The sequence below is a fragment of the Gouania willdenowi genome, chromosome 24 (assembly GCF_900634775.1).
Source record: "Gouania willdenowi chromosome 24, fGouWil2.1, whole genome shotgun sequence".
NCBI classification, from domain to species: domain Eukaryota; kingdom Metazoa; phylum Chordata; class Actinopteri; order Blenniiformes; family Gobiesocidae; genus Gouania; species Gouania willdenowi.
Window position 1 is genome coordinate 14,206,963 of NC_041066.1, and position 22,362 is coordinate 14,229,324.

General features: G+C 36.6%; 1 protein-coding gene across 4 annotated transcripts; it reads right to left on the minus strand.

Moving 5' to 3' along the window:
- Positions 1-575: 575 nt before the first annotated feature.
- gpcpd1 (glycerophosphocholine phosphodiesterase 1) lies at positions 576-20,030 on the minus strand. 4 transcript variants are annotated; one of them, XM_028439804.1, is made up of 21 exons: positions 19,925-20,030; positions 17,414-17,552; positions 17,185-17,269; positions 14,978-15,068; positions 14,816-14,900; positions 13,267-13,342; positions 12,467-12,508; positions 10,775-10,898; positions 10,325-10,586; positions 10,043-10,205; positions 9,215-9,344; positions 9,029-9,083; positions 8,023-8,118; positions 7,842-7,916; positions 6,872-6,911; positions 6,663-6,721; positions 6,514-6,579; positions 6,312-6,445; positions 5,872-6,007; positions 5,589-5,749; positions 576-1,691 (listed from the first exon to the last, which is right to left on the minus strand). In XM_028439804.1, the coding sequence occupies exons 3-21, from the start codon at positions 17,231-17,233 to the stop codon at positions 1,493-1,495; spliced, it is 2,043 nt and encodes a 680-aa protein (XP_028295605.1). In that variant the 5' UTR covers positions 17,234-17,269; positions 17,414-17,552; positions 19,925-20,030; the 3' UTR covers positions 576-1,492. The 4 variants fall into 4 exon arrangements, with proteins under 4 accessions (XP_028295605.1, XP_028295604.1, XP_028295603.1 ...); XM_028439803.1 differs by lacking the exon at positions 19,925-20,030 and adding an exon at positions 17,620-17,730; XM_028439802.1 differs by lacking the exon at positions 19,925-20,030 and having other exon boundaries at positions 17,414-17,723.
- Between the last annotated feature and the right edge of the window lie 2,332 nt (positions 20,031-22,362).

Below are 22,362 nucleotides of genomic sequence, written 5' to 3' on the forward strand. Positions count from 1 at the left end.
TATAATACCTCATTACCATCAGAAATATATTGATTAATATTAGTAGTTTACACTTTGTATTAAAATACAACAAACCCATGACTAAATTGTTAAAACGAATACAAACCTGTGCATTCATGGACATTCAGTAGAGGGCGCTGAAGCATTACAACGGGAGCGAAAATAAAAAAAAATACCGTATATAAAACTCATAAATGAGACAATTATCAACGATGTTTGCTCATTAGGATAAAGGCTAACAGCCATATCATGTGTTTCCAATTGTTGATAAATAGTGGTATCAGTGCTGAGTAAATCAAAATCTGCTCTTACGTGCATTTCACTGGAGCAAATAAGTGTCAAGGTTCATGTTGATAGTATGACAGCATTTTAAATTGATAACACAATCTGTTAAACACATGCTAAACTCAAAATACCAAGGAGTAATCTACCGTTATCACTAAAGCACAATCATAAATGTGAAGACAGCTTCAAATTAAATAGAACTATCCTAAGAATTCGGGCTTTTGATTTAATGTATTGTCTTTTAAATAAATCAAAGTAATACAAATAATGATAATAATCAGAAAACACCAATAATTTATTGCATTTATTTACATCTTAGGTAGCAGTGAACCATACATATCAGATACAATCATAAGAACATGCATCACCGAGTTGAGACATTGTGCGATACGACAATTAAAAAGTTGGCTTTTAATATATTTAAGAGTCATTCAGGCCAGAAATAAACATAGTGCACAGTGAAGCTGTAATAAATCTCAACATTACATAAAACTTTGCTCAGATGTATTTGATGAGTGAGGTAAGAAAGACATACAACAAAAGGCCAAATCCATATAGTTCACCTCTTAAGGCAGTGCTATGTACCTGAACCATAGCAAAAAAAAAAAAAAACATTCTCTTCCACCTCGAATCCTAAATATGCAACACCAGCCTGCCCTGTGCAACAAGCAATAATAGCCAATCATTTTTTTTGCCAGCAGCACAGAATCTCTAAACCTTATATACTTTTTATAATCCATGATGTCTTTATTTCCAATGGTCACCTGCTCTGCATTAGAATCACACTCCTCCTTGTCTAATCTTTACAAGTGGCAAATTGCTTTGCCAAATTTCTGTTAAGTTCCCTTGAAAGGCAAACATAAAACAAGGTAGGGGTTTGACCTGAGCAGCCGGAGGAACAGCAAAATCCAGCAGTGAACATTATTCCATTTTTACACACCTAAGTACTGTTCTGTTCAGTTTTAAGCACTTGGACATTCAAAAAATAAGATATTGGCCCTAAACATTGTAGTACATTTCCAGTTTTAACATCCTCCAACTCCAGCTATTTATATTTCAGTTGGCAAAGCAAGAAATAACTAAATGTTTTATCATCTATGACTGGAAACATGGAACTAGTCTTCAGTGTTTTGGTTTGGGGAAAAGAATGGCAATAAATTATTTCTTTTCTCTGATCCTGAGGACTGCTGATGATACTACAGGTGATCTATGAGGAGCTGAGGCCTGAGTCGGACTCAGCACTTTCAGCGCGGGGCTTGGAGGTGACACACGGTGCCATTGAGCAGGGGATGGAGTAGCAGGAACATGTCGCGCTCTTCATGGTCTCCTCTGTGATCACTTCCTGCAGAGAGTGCTGCTCCTCTACCTGGAAGATGTCTGGCTGCTTTGCCACGTCTTCACAAATACTAAAGGAAAAAGGAGCACATGTCAGGGTTCATAGTTAAACACATGAGACTTTATATTTAGAATGAGGATCTCACTCTGTCACATCAGTCGCATACATAACAATTACTTTGACCGTTTAACAAGACCATTCGAATGCCAAAGAACACATTCTCAAGCTGACGTTGCTAGGGTTACACCTTTTGTTTTGTTTTTTAAACCTGACACTATTATTGTTTTTAAGTTCCGGTATGTAACTATGTCAGTTCACTAAGCTAGTAAAAACAAAAAGACAGTCATCAACATCCCCGGCCAGAATGGTTGAACTTGTCATTATAACTCACAACCTTTTCCTAAATGTCCTAAATCTAAGAACTTAAGAAAATATTATCACATCAGAATAGAAAATCACTAAATATCCTAAATGGTCTGTAAGAAACGCTGTCCTCTTTAAAGATACATCAAACAGAGTAAAAAAACAGAACAAATAATTGCATTTCTCATTTTCAAATTCCATCAAGGTACAGATACCCTGAAACCACACAATGAATTTGGTTATCCTATCTTAAACGGTTTTTGAGAAAAGTTGTCCCCTTTAAAGACACCCAGAACAGAGTCCAAAAAACGGAACAAGAGCAATAACTCCGGAAAAAATAATTGCACGCTTCCCATTTTCGAACTCCATCAAGGTATTGATACCCTGAAGCCACACACTGCATTTGGTTATCCTATCTTAAACGGTTTCCAAGAAAAGCTGTCCCCTTTGAAGATACCTTGAACAGAGTCCAAAAAACGGAACAAGGGTAATAACTCCACAAACAATAACTGCGCGCTTCTCATTTTCAAACTCCATCAAGGTATTGAAAAGCTGAAGCCACACACTAAATTTGGTTATTGTATCTTAAACTGTTTCTGAGAAAAGCTGTCTCCTTTAACACGGACGGACGGACGGACGCACAGACAGACGGATGGACAGACGGAGATCGAACCTTTATCCCCCTTCGAGACTTTGTGGCGGGGGATAATTGTTTAGTGAGTTGCATTCAATTGCTCATGCAAAGATGGTCATAAGAACCGCTGTTGGTGTTGCATTTGCTCAGCCAATAATTGCACTGGTTACTTATAGAGACCATCTTGAACTAGGTATGTGACCGCATTCAATTTTCATTGTAATTACCAGAAGGTTAGTGAGTTTACTTAGTGCTTACTCATGTTTAGACACTGAACAAACAAGATTAAAAAAACAACAGCAATCAATCAATCCATCCAAAACCAAAGTAAGCCTGCAGCCAGTTGAAAACTTCAATTCTATCAAACTTTAAATAATCCTGATTATGAGCAATGCGTGTCAAATACATTCATGTTTATGAAAGGGGTCTAAAATCAAGAGCAGTTGGACGAATGCAATCACCCCATTTGTTATAAAGTCACATTAGTATAAAAGCATCCAAACTAAAAAAATAAATAAAAAGAATCTCATGTGAACAATGTAGTCACATAAAGACGACTTTGAATAGTTCGGTGAAGTCCTTGCTACAGTCATGCCAGCTACTGGTTGAATAAAAGTACCGTATTTTTCGGACTATAAAGCGCACTTAAAATCCTTTAATTTTCTCAAAAATCGATAGTGCGCCTTATGTATGAAATTAATATGTCAAAATGTTTTAGTACAACTTTGGTAAACTATGAAGCTGCACTGCTTGATGGATTTTTGGCACTTTCGGGCTACCGTAGTCAGGCGCCTCGTGGAGTGATATGTACCTGTACTGTGCTTCAACATACTGAACTGAAAAAGTGAGTGTATTGTTCTGTATTAAACCTGAACAATGTTGAGAGTTATTGTTAATGAGTTGAATAAAGTTTGACTTATCAGACTACTTTGTTTCGCTTAATGCGTCTTAATAATAATAATAATAATAACAAACTGGTGCGCCTTATAGTCCAGTGCGCCTTATGTATGAAAATAGACCCAGTCAGACCCATTCATTGATAGTGCGCCTTATATTCCGATGTGCCTTATAGTCCGAAAAATACGGTAATAATGAAACTTGTTTATTTTCAGGCAGTGCAAGATCCAAACTGCATTCCAAACATCTTCAAAAATCCCATATTATTATTATTTTTTTTAAACAGTTGACTAATCCGACAAGCGCTTGAAAGACGCGTACCGAACACAGCAGTCAACCTTCGTGCATCATTATCAGGGATTGTTGTGTCCCAACAGCATTTTGTGAGTAAAATTAACTATGGTAGTAACTTAAACCACAAAACAAGCCAAGGAATGTAGAGACAAAAAAAAACAAAAACCAATATGGCAGCCAGTAACCTGAGAAACATTACACGGGTCTGGAGAACTTGACAGAAAAATTGGACCCAAACTTTCACAAATTCTGGAAGAAAGAGGCACAGTTACAGTATAACAACTAATTGTAATTTGACTTTCTTGTCTTAATGATCCAACAGTGTAAAGGAGTAGCTGAGTTGTTTGGACAACAAAAGGTTCCTATTCTCTGTTCTGCACAGGTCACTGAAGGTCGGAGTCAAATTGTTGCATCGAGAGCAAACGACAGTATGAAAAAGGATCATGGAAGTGAAACAGCTGAACAAACAGTTCTTGTGGACCACACAGCACAGCCTGCTGAGTCTGTAGGAAAAGGTTTCCCTCGTCCACCGTCCCAGCCTTTACACAACGGCTTTGGTAACAAACGCTCAAAACTGTCACACTCACCCATTAGACAATGATTTCTTATTTATAATGTTAAACAAACGTAATAACTCCTAATTGATTGGCCAGGCAACGCTCAATTACATTACAAGATCAATTCTTCAGAGCATTTACTCAACACTTAATGGACCAGGATAAAGATTTCTTTTTTACATTAATTAGCAGTTTAAGTAAGACAAGGCAACTGGCATTTTGTAAGCCCCCGAAACACCATAAATGACTTAAAAAATACACAAAACAACATCAAAAAGAGAGAAAAATGTACTAAACAATCCTTAAGTTGTTTCCCGTATTAATGCTCAGATTGGTAATTATTCTAAATGCAGTCATAAATGTTGATAATGTGGCCCATCTCTGGTTTAAACACACAAAGTTATTGAGATTTCGCTGCCAACAGAAAAACACATGCAACTTGTGGTTGGATGAACTGTGAATTCCACAAAGTTTGTACTTGTAATCCTACTTCAATGCCTCGTTTGAATGTGAATGTATGAGTTGGTGGTTGGGAAATCTGTAGGAGTAAAATGCCAGTCACGCTTTAATGAAACCAGATGGCTGCCAACTCTGAACCTGGTTCTGCTGGAGATTTCTTCCTGTTAAAAGGGAGATGTTTCTTCCCACTGTCGCTAAATGCTTGTTCATGTGGATCTTGTTGGGTTTTCTCTTTCTTATTATGAATTTTATATTTTGATAAGCACATTGAGATGACTTTGTTGTAAATTGCACTATAAAAACAACGTTGAATTGAATTGAATCACTGTTGTGGCTACAGATGTAGCTTACCTTTATCAGTACTACCGTATTGTGAATAAATACAAGTTTCTTTATTGATTAGAAAATTAAATCTCCATTATTATTAATATTAAAGGTTATGACTACCAAATCTCTAAACATTTCTGCGGTTTGGTTTGAGAAAAGACAGAAATTGTGCCTTATGTCATTATACATCTAATTTCGCTCTCAAAAAGGACATTGTTATTACAGCGTCTATTCAGCCGTAGATTATTACAATATGTTAGCAAAGTAAAAAAGACTGACAATAACTCGCCTGTTTCACAAACTGCCGTTGGTAAACTTCCTACTTTAATGTAACGTAACGATATCTAAGAACTGCATGTATGTCAGATTACCTATTACCGGTACTACATTAAAGGTACAATCAATAATGTTTGCCGTATGTTGAACTGCAGCCTACCGGTCATAGATGAGCCCGTCTATTCCCTGCTCTCTCAGCATCATTCTGTTCTCGTGATCGTTGTTGTCATCTCCCCAGCTGAACACCACCAGGCCTTTGGACTGAGCATCAGCAATGTAGTTCAAGTGTGTTAAAAGTTCCTCAGTGTGGGCACTGATTCCCTGAAAAGAGAGTTCAGTGAAATACGTAAGGAATATAGAGTAGTATGTGGATAACAGGCCTTTTTACTTGTGTTTTTAGTTTAAAACAAATACCATATTGATTTTTTTAAACTACAGCTCACCAGAATATTTTCGCTCTGAGCGAAGCTGATGGCGATCTGAGTGGACTGACAGCGGATGTCCCTCAGCTCCGGATACTTTTCTGAGATTCCCTGAGTCAGGAAGAGGATGGGGTATTTGTTCTGCTTATTACGCACCCTGAGGATCCAACAAAACAGACTTTAGAAACAGCAGCAGTTGGCACAATGAGATTCAGGTTGCATAACAATGATTGATTGGTCTCCTTGTAATGGAGTCTGTCAGGATACTGTGATGGCGAAACACTGTTTGTGTGACTGTACCATTTCGTGGTCATTTTTCTAAATTTCTCAGTTATTCTATTGCATTTTTAGTCGTTTTGTGTTTTTTGGTTCATTTTGGACATTTTTGTTGTCATTTAATACATTTTTCTAATATTGTCCTTTTTTGTGCATATTTCTATAGCCTATCTAAGGGCACTCACATTGTACAAACATCTGGGTCGAAGCACGAGAAAATGACTCGTCTTCCAGCATTTTGAAGAACGCAGGACAGCACCGTGTCAAGGAAGGAGTTCATGTTGAAGTACGTTGATAGGTTCCCATCCCATGTTCCATCCTGTCATTAAGAAACAATTCAGTTTGTTTGAAGCAATATTACATTAATTTGTGACAGGTGGTCCGTACCTTCATCTGGCAGATCCACTTCAGCTCAATGTTAAAGCCCACATTTTCAGGGACGGCTTGGAAGATCTATAAAAAGCCACAAGAAAAATGCAATATTTCACTTGGAATGACACAACAGGAGGTTGATGACTATCATGTCCCGTATTTACCTGTGAGAGGGATGGGAATGGCTGATGTTCATCGACTTCATCCTCATCGTCCAACAGATCTGAACAAACGACAGAGGACTGTTGCTGCACAGCACACTAAATATATGATCATATAATAAAAAAAGACCTTTGTTCCTGGTGAGTGTAAAGTTATGTAATGAAGCTAGAAAGTGTGATGATATAACATATCATTTAGTCGACAGTGGTACCTTTTTGATCACTTCCGTTCATGGCAGCAACATGGGCGAGCTACACCAAGAAGAAAAAACACAAGCTGGTCAAACCTTATGCTGAGCAACTGCCAGCAAAGTATGAGAAATGATTATTTAAAATAAAAAAAAACAAACATTACACATAGATTTCAAACTTATGACAGCATATTACATTAAAATATAATAAAAAATCTGGGCACTAAATGGTACTCAAAGTCATAATATTTCAAGAATAAAATTGAAATACAAACAGGATCTTGTCTGCATTTAGTGAGATTATACTTCTCTTTTAGTTTCACACATGGTGAAATAATCATCACCACAGTAATCATCAGTTTAAGGACTTTAAAGCCACTCTGCAGATGTTTGCTTTTGTTCCGACAAAAGAACCAGGCTGATTTGGAGCAAATGGCCTCTTTTGTGGAGGAGGAAGTGGCTGGAAGTGGTCGACTTAAAATCTATCGGCGTTAGTGAAGTTTTTTTAAGATACGGCTTTATTTTCATAAAAGTTTGACTATTCTCATAAAATTACGACTCTCTTCTCAAAACATTACAACTTTATTCTCATAAAATTACGACTTTATTCTCAAATATTACGACTTTAATCTCTCTTATTTTAATGTGACGCTAATACGCCTTCGTACAATCCATATCTGCCTCTGATGACTTTATTATAACCTTGTACATTCATTATTGTCAGCTGTGCTTGTCGTGTTACATCCAGCACTGCTGGAAGGTTTTTTGCAAACAGCTTTGGCTTCCTGGACACTGCAGGCACTCGAGTGACCTTCCGACTTCTTGGCCATATTTAACTCCTGAGAGGGAGCTCAAGCTGCTCACATGCTCACACCTGGCTGAGATCCTATTACAGCGCAGAGTTTGACATCAGCCACATGTTGTTAAGCTGGATAAGACTAGGTCTCAACAGGGTGTGGTAGAACATGCCTTACATAACTGTCGAGCTTACCTTTAAAAGCTGCAACTGATCAAATGTCAGGTCCTTCACCGGCACCTCAATGAGCTCCAGGGTGTGGTCCTTTTTCTGCAGAGAAGATACAACATCTTTTGGTATTTTCAACCTTTATGCAGCAAAACATCAGGAGTTACAAAAAAAACAAAACAACGGAGACAGCAGGTGTTTAATTTACCTTCTTCTTTGTTGAAATGCAGCACGTCAGGTCATGGTATACGATAGGAACACCATCTTTAGAAAGGTGAACATCAAACTCCACAAAAGGCGCACCCTACGAGCACAATAAAATGAGCCACTACACACCTGAAGGAATGAATGAATGATTAGTTAGTATTGTACATTGATACAATTTAAATACAACTTGTATTGAAAAAGAAAAAAAATATTTACATATAATTTTCAGCTGATCAATTTTCCTCCACACACTGTTGAACACCAGCATTCTTGTACACAATATCAAATCCATTTTCTCAACTTAATGTTCATGAATAATTTTATAATTCAGACATTTTATTTAACTTTGTAAAGAAAGTAAAATTCATCATTAAGACCATTCCATAATTTTATCCCCACAACAAAAATACGTCTAGACTTCACATTTGTCCACACTTTTGGATATTCAAAATACAGAATTTACTCTTTCCTACTTTAAAGAAGTCTTAAATATTATGAATAATAATCATATTTTTTGTACTTTATACATCATCTCAATTATTTTAATATATACAAAATCCTTTAGTTGAATAAATAATGTATTACGGTAGTTGCATCAATATATCCTACTTTATTATTAATTCAAATAGCTCTCTTTTTTAATTTTATTAAAGTATCTATAATTGCATATTTTACTATTACAGATTTAGACACTTTACTTTTAATACATTGGTTTCCAATGCAGTTTACCAACTATAATGACACCTAAAAATGTAGCTTCCTAAACTCTTTCTGTTTCAACACTGTTTAGATATAATTTTGGATTTTCAACATTTCTTAAACTTTGTTTGATTTTCATTCAAAAATAACTTATTGTAATCAAACCATCTCTTAATTGATACCAGTTCATTTGATGTTTTTTGCAACAACTGAAATATATCTTCTCCTGTACAAAACACAATTCAGTATGCTTGATACAGACAAAATGATCATTTATATAAGGTGTATGCCTCCATCAGGCCGCTTACATGGTCAGCTGCACTTTTAAATGATGCAATTGTGTTTTCTCTGACTTTGTGGTGTCTGTAAAACACAAAAAAAAACACAGACTGAAGGTGTCAATACGATCAATGTGTAAAGGTTTAGCTCCAAATGCCAAACTATTGGAAGTCTAAGAGAATGGTTTTTCTTTTCCTTGGATCCTCCTGACTTACTTGGCTGTGTGTGTGCTGCCAGATCCTCTGTGACCAACATGGAGCGTGCTTCTCTTCTTCCAGTGCTTGGCAAACGTCACGCTCATGTCACACTGTACCCCCTGTATGGGTCGGATTACCAGGTAATCCACTGGAACAAAAGACAAAGTCCTTAAAAATAAATACATGTAACTACTCTTAAACAGCTTAAATGGATGCAATCAGGTTTGGGGTCAATTTGCATTTTACAGTTACAATTACAGCAATTTTTCCCAAATACAATTCAATTACAATTTTTTTTTTTTTAATCCTCAGTCAATTACAATTACATTCTCAACTACTAAAGTTAAAATACAATTTATCACAATTACTGAGCCTGAAATAAATAACCTCATAAGTTAACCTTCCTTTTGCGTTAGCTTTCTGTTAGCATCTCTTATGATAACGGGACTTAAATCAGCTGTGAAATACACTAAAAATAAAAATCATCTAATTTCAATTTTTTTTTAATGGTAGAATGTGGTAAAACTTGATATGAAACACATTTTAATAAGGGTTAACTACATATGTGTAGAACTGTACATAGAACTTTAACATGGTTCCTTAGTTTTGAGTTAAATTATATATTTTTTTATTTTTATAGCATTTTCATGGCATTTACAATTACAAAGTCAATTATAATTTAATAACGGTTCTGACAGCAACAGATTTTCAAAAATAAGATTACAATCATTATTACACCATAATTGTAATTGATTATCAATTACGCGATTACAATTCTGATTGACCCCAACCCTGGTTGTAGTTGCAGTTGTAGGGTTTACAGTATTTACAGATATAAAGTTTTACCTCTTACTTTCCCAATGGTTTGTCTGGAGTTCCGCCCCATAATGGGAAGAGTAACAACTCCAGTGTCTCTGCCACTTTCTGAAAAACAGGACGAAAGAAGGCAAGCGGTGCCAACGTGTCCAGGATGGGTGTCGCCCTGAACCACATGCTCGCTCAGATCCTCCTGTCAATTCAATTCAACTTTATTTATATAGAGCCTAATCACAACTAAATCATCAATACATCAGTGCATCAACAATTAAAGGTGGAAAATTCAAATATTGTGAAAAATCTGAGTGTTACCTCAAAGAACTCAAAGGTGAGCTCCAGGTTGTCGGGGTCCATGGTGTGGATGCTGTACTCAGTCCACTGGGACGGTTCCAGCGCGTATCCACACTCAGGCTGGGAGTGGCGGGATTTGTAGCCGTTGGCACTGATCATGCTGGTTTCTAAAGTGGTCGTCATCTTTTGCAAAGATGAAGGACTGAGCTCGTCTCCTCCTTCATCTTCTTCGTCTTCTTCTTCTTCGTCTTCTTCTTCAATGCCCACTAATGTCAGCTTGATTCTGCATTAGTAAATAAAATGTATTTAAAAGGTAAATCACATACAAAAGATTTGATTTGTTTTTAAGTGGAAACACATTAAAAGGGACAAATAAATGTGTTTTAGGCAAAGCTGATCTGTCCCACTTCACATTCATGCAGGACTTTCTCTTTCCTGGTGTCAGATTCCACCATTGCGTCATCCCCTTACCTGAAGCGTGATTTCTTAAATTTCTTCTTGGTAATGGAGATGGGGGGCATCTTGGAATAATGCAGACGCAGGCGAATTTCCGTTTGGCAAGTCAGCCAGCCTGAGTCCACACAGTTAAGCCCATCTATTGTGAAAGAGGTCGCAAACAAGTAGTGTGAGAAGAGGCCCATGAATCCAGTTTGTCTTTGTCAACAAAACAATAATGACCTACAGAATTGTATTAAAAATAAATAAAGAAATGTATACAGGTAAGATCTATAGTGAATTTTCCTCAGTAGATATGTAAGAATTATAGAAACACAGTAGTAATAGTGAACAAAACCAGATACATACTGAAGAAAGTAACATTACATGTTATACTGTGAATTTATTCTACCATATCAGTCTTATTGTGTTGAAATTTGGGGAAACAGAAAGGCAGCCTATAAAAGCTATGCATTTTGCAAAAAGGAATAATAAGGATCATAAATCATGCAGGATATCTGAACCATACTGACCCGTTTTCTTTTTTTTTTTTTTTTTTTTTTTAAGTCTAAGGAAATTAGGTTTAAATCATCTCAAATTAAGTATAATAAAGCTAAATATAAAACACAGCTAAAACATGTATTACGATTTTTTTCAAGTAGACAACGGGAGTATGATTTGTGGGGGGAATTGAACTTTAGATTGAGTACATTCCGGTTTACCTCCGTACTGAGATTATAACCCTAAACCTAAAATAATCCTAATTTAACATGATCCAATAAACAAATAAAACACGTGTGTGAAAACAAAAATAAACAAAAATTAATTAATATTTTCAGCAAAAATTCATTTTTCGGTAGTGCGCATGTCAGTATGACGCACCTCTCAGTATGATGTGAACTTAGACCATGACACCGGACTACTTTGAAAAGCATGTGCATCTTAGTTTTGTGGGGTATCCCTTTGGAGTAGTCTTAAGATTCAACTTAAAAGTTAAAACAACATAAATAAATAAATATATATATATATATATATATATTTTTTTTTTACAAGCAAAACTTATTAGATCAGTGCAAGGACTACAATCTGATGGGTAGGTGGACATGTGGATGTTGAATGCTTGTTTTTGTTTTGTATCTGTGTATTTATTTATATATATATATATATATATATATATATATATATATATATATATATATATATATATATACTGTATATATATATATAAAAAATGCATTTTCTCAAATGTCAGATTGTTTTTGTTCTTTGTGAAAGAGCTTGGAAGTAGGGCAGGACTAGATGCACCTTATCAAACATTGCTGGGGCCTGGAGGTTCTTAAACAAACTAGAGCAACATGATGTGGTACAATTTGGATTCTGGTTCACCTATCATCAACTATTTGCTTAAAAATGAACGTTCTGACATTGAAAATAGGACAAGCAGCTCAATAATACATGAAACACTCATGTCAGTCATGCAGCAGAAAATCAACTGCAGGTGCTGGTCTGGAATAAAAGTTTAAAAAAATAAATAAACAGAGAGAGCAAAACTCATTCTTTGCCAATATGGCGACTTGTATCCTGCAGTGAGTCAGAATACATTTTCACTCATTGCACTTTGACTTAGTGAAACTTCAATATTTTAAAATAAAACTGGTTTTGTAGCATTTTTTGTGTGTTTTTCGAAAAAAAAAAAACAAAAAAAAAAAAAAACATTTGCACACTTACTATGAATTCCAAATTGCCCATCATCGATACTGTGCTGTGTTGCTGCAATAAAGGAAAAGACAAACAGAAAGGCATTTAAGAACACACAAGTTAAGGTCAGATTAAAGCAGAGCAGATTCAAGTTGACCAAAAGAAAACTAAAATAAGGAGACCAAAATGTTCTGCTCAGGAGCTGATCTGCCTTATCGTTCAAATTCCAACCGAGCAACAACATGCATTTGCTCCTCAGCACATTCCAATTCATTGACATTAGCATTCCTTCAACAAATATTGAACATTTTAGTGAATTTAGGGCAAAATATAGTGTAAACAGAGAGAAAAAGACAGCAATATATAAATATATACAGCAAAGAAAACGTCTAAGTGGCAACACCTTTCATAAGCTGTGTTCACATTATGGTTAGGGTTGTTGACTACAGACATCTACAAGTCTGGACTTTGCTGCACTGCAGCGTTTTCTCTACAGCAGGAGGATATTACAGCAGTCACTGCAGCCATGCCAACACATTCATACTGAGCCTGAGAGGCATTAAGTTGACTGCAGTCGCTGATCAAAGAGGAAAACCCTACAGCAAAATCCACACAGCTATATACATGTTGACCACATCCTTTAACAGGTAACGTTGAGTCAAAAAAAAGAGATATATATCATCATTTTGAGAATAAATATTGACATAAGTTTTGGTCCATATCGCCCAGCCCTAGTAGAGAGTATGTGTACAATGAGGCTGAGGATGATTATGATACAAAAACCAACCCCAACCTAACGGTGCAGTATGTTCTTGCTTTTTGTCGTATACCTGTGGGGCTCATCGTGCGAGGATGATGATGGGTCTCCCACATATTGACTATCACTTGACAGGGACCACCTGCATGCTGCAATTTTAATGTTGGGTACAGTGTTAGGGTTGTCAATCAAATACATTCATCATCAATTCAACCCCCATCTAGGCCAGTCAGGCACCATGGGTGGAAATCTGTGAAGTGGATTTGTTGGAAAAAGAAAACATAGATGGGATTTGTTCAGCTGCTCCTTTGTTAAATCATTACATCTAATCTATACAATTAGTACAAGACTTTTAGGTAAAAACATATGTATGTGAAGGTACTTACAAGTAACTAAACTAATTACAGGGTATCATAAATCAAGTATGTTGTTATAACTGAAATCATTTAAAGGAGGAATGTTGCTGGGGTGTGGCCCGCCTAGTATTCCTGCAACTTGTTTTAAAAACACAGTGAGACTATAAATTTACACAGTAGACAGCGTCCAAAACCTTCTATCACCACCACAAACATGTTTCGTCATGCTGATATTTCCAAGTTTCAACTTGCACAGGCTGCAGGTCTTAATGAAAAGAAAAACAACACCTAAAAGCAATCTGAACAAACCTAAAAAAAAAAAAAAGATTAATCTTGCAACAAGCGAGGTCACGCTAACCTGGCAAGAGCCAGATTGACGTGTAGCCCTCCCTCTAACTCAAGTTCTCCACATCAATCTGGGTCTGTGTCTGGCGAATCATTTTGGAACCAGGGAGGGACATGAACAGAATGCTTGAAGCTGATTGGGCCAAGTGCCTGTCCACCATGATTTGTTATAGCCAATCACACGATAACAAATGATGATGTCGTCAGAGACGCTGCTACAACAACAACAAGGCTCCACTGGTGGAAACTTTCTTTTGAGATAGTAATGCTGCGGTCATTATGTCGTTGCGTGACTTTTGCCATTTTTGCAACACAAGTTAAGGGCACGTTAACCATCCTCCTGCGTCAACATCTTTCTATTTTTATTCGGCGCTATGCTAATAGCGGTAGCCCAGCTAGTTCCTCTCCCCGCAACTACGCAAGTGCCAGTTTTGCTTCGGCGCTTCAGCCTTCGTCCCGCCCTAAACCACAACACTGCCTCAAGATTGGTTCCAATCAGTTTGGTTAGATTTGGAAAGGCAAAGGCGGGAGCAGCACAAGATGGATTCTCTTGGTGTTTGTGAACACCAGGAGAATCCATCTTGCAGGCACGGTTAAGGTCACGCAACCAAAATGAGCACATAAGAGAAGCAGCACATTTTACAAAAAAATGTTTGCATGTGTTTGTGTTTTAAGGTGTGAATAGTATCTACAGTGAGACAGTTGCCAACTCACTCAATACTCATCTTTTAAGATTACAGTTCACTTTCTCACTACATTCTGCTAAACAGCAACAAAAGGTACAATATTCAGTGCATCAAATGACTAAATACAAAGAAAACCAAAACAAAACTATTAAATCAACCTTAATACATACAGCAATTTGCAGAATAATTTAAATTGTACTGTTTTGGTTTCACTCATGTATGGAAAACTCATTACCTTAGACTGCAGGAAGAAGCCTTTGAAATATCGATAACAGGAAACAACCCCTTTAGGAACAGCAATTGTTGCAGTCCAGGTGTGTCTGTTGCACAAATGGCATTGGTTTTAGTCTATTAAACATAAACTAGAGCATAAACTTTGATGTGAACCTCAACCTACCCTTCATCTCCAGAGGGATGCAAAGTCACAGCGTTCTGATGGCTCCAGCTTCCCAGGGCTTCACAGCTTCCAACGACAGCTATCTCTTCCCCTGGGAATGGGAGAGTAAACAGTAAACCTGATGAACCTTCAGCAACGATAAGATCAAAGTGCACCAGAGTGGAGATAAAACATATTCAGGCACACGTTACACGAAAAGGGAAGCAAATACTGTATGCAGCCAGGAAGTGACTTTTTGACCTAAAGAGTTGACCCACATGACTTATTTTAAATAATTCCTAAGGCCAATACACAGCGCTTGACAGTATCAATGCTCCGAGCGTGGCTTCCCTCTTGACATACCGACAAAGTAAGTTTAGAGAGACGGACCGTGTTTGGCAAGGTCATGTGACCTGGAGAATGTTTGACTAAATGTGACCACAGGCTCGGATATATATAGTTCCCACATGATACGGGAATTTCCCGACCCGGCGCCATTGTTGTGGGCAGCTGAAACAAGTTTAGGCTCAAAAGAGCACAATATGGTAGTTTCATGTTGGGTTAATGGTGCACTAATCGCCGTGATAGTTCAGTTAAACGTGGATTCTTTAGTAAGGAAAGTCGGCAAGTCAGATCCGTGACTTCCGAAAAGCAGCAGCTGCTGCCGCCGCCCTCCTCTCCCCACCACCGGGGACCCGGTGCTTGGCTTGCCTCGCCACATTGGTGGTGCTCCCCCCCACTCCCTGGCCTTACCGTCGTTGTAAGGCCGGGGATTAGGGGGGTAGCGACGGGCCTCCAGTGGCGGGGAGCCCCACTTCGCACCCCAGCCCTTAGAGTTAATCCTTATCCCTAAGTTACAGGTCAACTACTGTCTGCATACACAATCAAAAGACAAGGGAGGCTGGCTGGACTGATTGTTGATTTTTGCAACAGTACTGCGGCGCTTGTGGCCACTCGGGGCACTTGACGTAAAAGTTAGAAGTCTAGCGCCCCTCGTGGCCACAAGTTACACTGTGTGCCTTTATTTTATCAAACCTACATTTGAAAACCTACATTTTGATTGACAAATGATACCTATTATGGTGTATTCGTGAAAGGAAAAATAAGTATGTCTATAATATTATATTAGCATTCCAATTTAAGCAACTATTTGGCAGTGATGACTAATAGGTTAAAAAAAAAAAAAAAAAAAAAAAAAAAGCTAATTTCTGGAGGGTTGCAGGTTTAAATCTGCTAGGGGCAATAACTGTGAGCCCATGAGCAAAGCCCTTAAACACTGCAAATGATGCCTCGAGCACTACACTGTGGCAACCCCCTGAATACCATAGAATAAAAACTAGAACAGAGTTCTATTTAGATAGGAACTATATATTTATACATAGTTGAAATGTATGAAAGCAACTGAGTTTATAGCTGTTGCTATTTTCCAACTATTCTCCATAGCTGGACTTTTACATAAGATATTATAATCAATGCAATAAAAAGTGCACATGGTAAAATGTGTCATCACAGCAGGTCAAGGCGACATTGGCCTCATGGATGGGGTAATGGCAGGAAAATTAATCTCATGTAGGTACTATTTATGGTATTTATGTAACAACAAAGGCATCTTCATTACTCTACATCAGTATTTCTCAAATGGGGGTACGTGTACCAGAAGAGGTCGCAAGGCACTACAGGGGGTACTTGAGAGGGAGACGGAGGAAAATTAACAAATGAAAGCATTCAAAATAAGAGAAAAATATACTGAATAATAAAATAGAACAGACAAACCACAACAAAACACACAAAATGACACCAAAAACACACACACTAAGAGGGAAAAAATACTTACCATTACCAGCAATACACAAAATGACAAAGACACACTAAATAAGAGAAAAATACACGACATCACTACAAAATACACACAAAAAAATAACAGAAAAACACACAAAACGATGTAAGAAACCACCAAAAACACAGACTGAGGGAGAATAATTTAAATAATACCAACAAAACACAAAATGACACCAAAAACACACAAAATGATGATAGAAAGTATCTCGATTGGAACATGAACTGAAAATACAATATTTAAATTGGTTCTACATCATTTATAGAAGTAAAATTGGTTTGACTTTGAAACCCTGGGGTTGAAAACACTAAATAAAGGACCATATGTTGAGCTGCAGGAGGTGGTGACAGCTTTATTTCCAGTCAGAGGTCAAATATAAACTTAGACCTACCTGGACAAGTTTCTCCTCGCACAGACAGGGTCACCTGAGTGGTCTCCATTGATTTAACAGGCACAAAGACTGGCTCTGAAACACACTGTAAACCAGACAGAAAGTGGAAATAATAAGACACAAGCAGCAGCAGCAACAACAACAAGGAAAGCTAACAAAACCTGTTCAGATGTGTGTTTAGTTAGTAAAAATATTTAGGCTGCTTTGAAAAACCACAAACAGGACTCACCGGTTTGTATTTGCCAGCAGTGTGACAGAGAGCTCTGTGGATGTATCCTGCACCCAAGCTAAAGCGAACTAACAGTCGGCTCAGCAACCGCCATGAGTGGAGGCGAGCAGGCGGTAAATGGACACAGGATGAACGAACACTGGAAAAAAAGACATAATAAATCCCTCAACCAGCGACTACAACAGCATGGGAATCAGAGAACACACCGGTGTTACAGCATTTGGCAAAATGAAAATACATTACGGGGGGAAAAAGGCTGGTTGTTAGAAAGCAGATTTAGTAAACACCACCCATCATGTGCGCCAAGAAAAGTAAAGTGATATACTACATCCGGACTGCCCTTTCGAAATAAAACACCACGAGGGTTAAATCGAGGCAGTAGCTATCAGTACGTAATACGTGTCAATTTACAGGCAATTTATTCGTATACAGCGCCCCTCGTGTGATAGATGCACCACGTGACTTAAAGTACCGTCAGTTTTATTTTAGCTCATATGTATTTGGCCGTGGCCGTAGACTGCCACTCGATGGATACGCAGCGCGCCCTCATTGGCTAGTTTAGGTCACGTGACTTAAAGTTCCGTCAGTTGTATTTGAGATCATATTTATTTTTAGCTACCCTGGTTACCCATTTATTTTAGCCCTAACCCTAACTCTAACACTAACCCTAACTCCTAACCTTAACTGTAACACTAACCCTAACTCCTAACCTTAACTGTAACACTAACCCTAACTCCTAACCTTAACTGTAACACTAACCCTAACTCCTAACCTTAACTGTAACACTAACCCTAACTCCTAACCCTAACTGTAACTCTATCCCTAATCCTAAAATGTTTATATTTGTCAGAAATGTATTTTTAAAGGTGGAATCTATAGTCTCAGAGGCTATGGCTACATTTAACGTACCTCCAGACACTTTGTATTTATTTTTTAGCTACCTCGCTAACCCTTTTATTTTAGCCCTAACCCTATCCGTACACCTAACCCTAACCCTTTCCTTAACCCTAACCCAAACCCAGGAAATACCCTAAACATTTTTATTTTTTTCGTAAAGGTGGAATTTGCCGTGTTAAATATGGTAAAATGAAAAGAAATATATGTCAAATGTGGGATTCAAACCCACGGCAACAGAAGGAAGAATCCTTGAGTCAAGCGCCTAGACTACTCGACCATTCTGACACATTATGCTTATGTAGAAAAGGTGCGGATAGACTTTCGTACGGATAGACTGCCGTTATATATAGATAAGTATTAAGTACAAGGAGACACTTCCTTATATCAAAGTAAAGTTTGTAAATTTTTGAGGATTTTTTTTTTTTGTTCTTTCCTTAATTACCCTAGGTGTGATATTAAACAATTCTTTGTGCCAAAAGATGGTAGTAACATGATGTTTACCATTTGAGAGTGGCGCGGAAGCTGTGTCTCCGCTATGGGAAGGATGTAAATTTGGAACGCATCATCACTGGTGTTCCTTTAAATCAGGGGGTGTTTCGGCCTTCTTTAAAACTAGACACCCTCATCAAAGGTGACCAGCTACAGGGCGATCAAGCCTGAGCTTCTTTTTCTTCTTCTTCTCTGAAATTCTGGCAGACTAGACACATCAAAGGCGTATTCAAGCCCTTCCATAAATTCTGCTTTTCGATGACTCATGATGTTCTCTGTGGCAGTATTTGAAGTTTTCTACACTTACCAAAACTAATCATTGTCAAAAAAATTATAACATTTTAAATTGTAATTTGATACTTTACATCCAAAACATAAACACACAGAGGTGTAAACTCAAGTAGAAGTACTGTGACTTGATTGAAATTGTGCTCAAAAGTACAAGTAAGTCATACATTAAAATACTCAAGTACAAGTAAAAAGTACCTCAATCAAATAGTACTGAATGTAAAAGTTACTAGTTACTTTCAACACCCCATGTTTATTGTGGGGAATAAATCTTGCCATGGTTTCCTTGCGTACAGTAAACATCTCACTTTAAAAAGAAAGAGACAAAGTTCTGCTCAAATAGAACTTATTTATGTTCCACAAATGCATCTGTATAAAATAAAAGGCTTGTCAAAATGAACAATTATTTTTTAAATAACACCAATTAATTCAATTCAAAATAAAATAAATTCTTAGGCTCTAAGTATAGCTACATTTATGAACTCTAAAACTGAGAAAATAACGTCCATTCGTTTTGGCGCCGTGCGTTACGTTTAATCTGGTAGGTTAGCTATGATGTGATGCCTTTGATTGTTGTCTGGTCATTTAAAAAATTTCTGTAGCTTCACAATGTCCGTTGATCATTTTAAAACAAAAAATTATAATTTACTCAGTAACGGTTGGGTGCAGATGTAATGAATTACTTTACTTCTTTTAAAACATACTTAAGTGCAAGTATAATTACTGATTTAGAAATAAACTCAAAAAAAGTACATTATAACAACAAACAAACAAACAATGAATAAATACATGAATAAAGGCCATCTAAGTGTGTGATATTGTTGAACTCACACTCACCTCTTTTATTTTGAAAGGCTTCATTGGCTTGCATGGAGCTTTCACTTTCCACGTTGTCCTCTGACCACAATACTGACACACATGTCTGCTTCATTCCGCCCTGATCCGGTTCTGTGACGTCATGCGTGACGTGACATTTAGAATGCTTCGTTTGTCTGCGTCCGTACACACAGCTAGCCGTATGCTAAGCACACGTTTTAACCACAAAACCTGGTAAATTTCATCCGTATTAAGAATATTAACCGGCGTTATACCATTTTTTAACCAATTAAAACATTAAATCCTCGGGGGTTTGACCGCCTAACGCATTGTCAACAACATACTGGTACTTATTCCGAATTTAAACAGCTAAAATAATAATATTTTTTTTGAAAAAAAAAAATGCTCACCCTACTATTTTTAAGATATCAAAACATTCAATAAAGTTCATAACTGAGCACAAAAAGGTCAAATTTAAAATTATTATTTTCATTTAATGCAGTGTTCAATATTTAGTTAGTTCGTTTGTTTATTAGGACTCTATTAGTTTAAGCATTTTTTTTTTTTAAATTCAATAACAACAGACATAAATGCTCCGAAGTATTAGAATTACTGTTTGGCACTAAAGTCCCTTAATAAATAATATCTCTTTTGGGATTATTATTATTATTATTATTATTATTATTATTATTATAAATATTATGTTGTTTAATGACACTTAGTAATGAATTTCATTCATGCATAGCTCTGTATGTTACTGATAACTGAAATTATTTAGTTATTAAGAAATTCAGTGTCTTGTAATTGTAACAGTAAACGTTGTTGAGTAGTTGCGTATTTATTCCACTAGGTGGCAGTATGTACATCACAGAACTCACAGTGATCTCTATGGTATTGCATGACAGGTATATAACTGGAAGCCCAAAAGATTCATAATTAAATAAATAAAAAACACATTTGTAAATAAATGCAATTCAACGTATTTCTATTTGATAAAATCTTGGAAAATAAATTTAAAAAATGACATTGTTAAAATAATCATTATGCAATATGTATCTATAATAAAATACTAATAATTAGATATTAAAGAATAGTAAAAACATATTTCATAATAATATCACCTTATTTTACAATGTAATGGCCATGTTATATGTTTGTCTGTTATTTATCAAAATGGGATTTATTTCAAAATGTTGTTTTTATTTATTTAATTATGAATCTTTTGGGCTTTCATATATAACAGGGGTGTCAAACAGCCCTGTTAGTACCAGTTAGATTTCAGGTCAGCCTCAGATGAACATTATTGGTTTGAAAAAAATAGTGTTCTTTCACCAATTTGAGATTAAAAACCATTGCCGTCATGTGATATAAAGATGGAAAAACATTAATTTTGTACATTTGGGAGGGCTGATATATCCACAACTGAATTATTTGGTAATTTATACAATAATAAAACATTTTCACATTCTTCTGCAGGAACATGTGGTGTAGGATACTGTGTTGTATGCTTAAGAAAAAAGAAAAGAAAACTCGACCATACATTTTTTAATCTTTATTTGTAAAAGTGCATTTTGTTACATTTTCATTTTCACAATGACATACTTTTGACATAAACAGTTTGTTTAGCTCTATTATGGGTATGAAATTAACCTATCTGTAATCTAATGTGTATCAGTTTTAATGTGATGTTATCTACCTTAAAAACCTTTTAAAAAATACAGTAAATGCTACAGTAAATACATATCTGACCCCTTCCAGTGTTCACAGGAAAATAATACAACATAGTGAAAGACAATTGCAACCGATGAGAAAATAATTTCACCTCTCCATCTTTATGACATTTGCCTGAAAGAGTAAACAATGTAAAGATCGGGCAAGAAATTAAAGTATTTTAAACAGTCTCAGAGGTTCCTAGAGGAGAAACAAGCTGACACTGCAGAGCATGGATGACATCATCTTCATGTAGCCTCTGACTACATTCATCAACACCATTGAGACCATGCTGTGATAAAACTGTGGCAGGTCCTTGGATAATACCAATGATCTAAAAAAAAACTACTCCACTGGATGTGTTCAGCATTCAAAGATTGGTCAATCAGAACCTAACAAAAAGCTGTAAGACATAAGTTAAACCTGCAGGAAACTCTAATCTGTGTAGAGGCCGATCAATAAAAGGGAAATAGATTTTTTTCCAGCCAGAGTGTGAGATAAGTGAAGAAACTGCAGGAAAACACTCTTCCTTTGAAGTAATTGGCCTTTTTATCTGCACAATAATGCATGTTTTGCACCCATTTATCTTACCCTCAGTCATTGGGTGCTGAAGATTTATGACGTCGTTTTTTTTGGGTGCATGGATGCCATATAATACTTGTGCAGTATTTATAGCTTCATTAAGCCTGCATCATAAAATATACAGACATTATGAATTTATGCATACAGTAATTAGAGAATAATGCTAA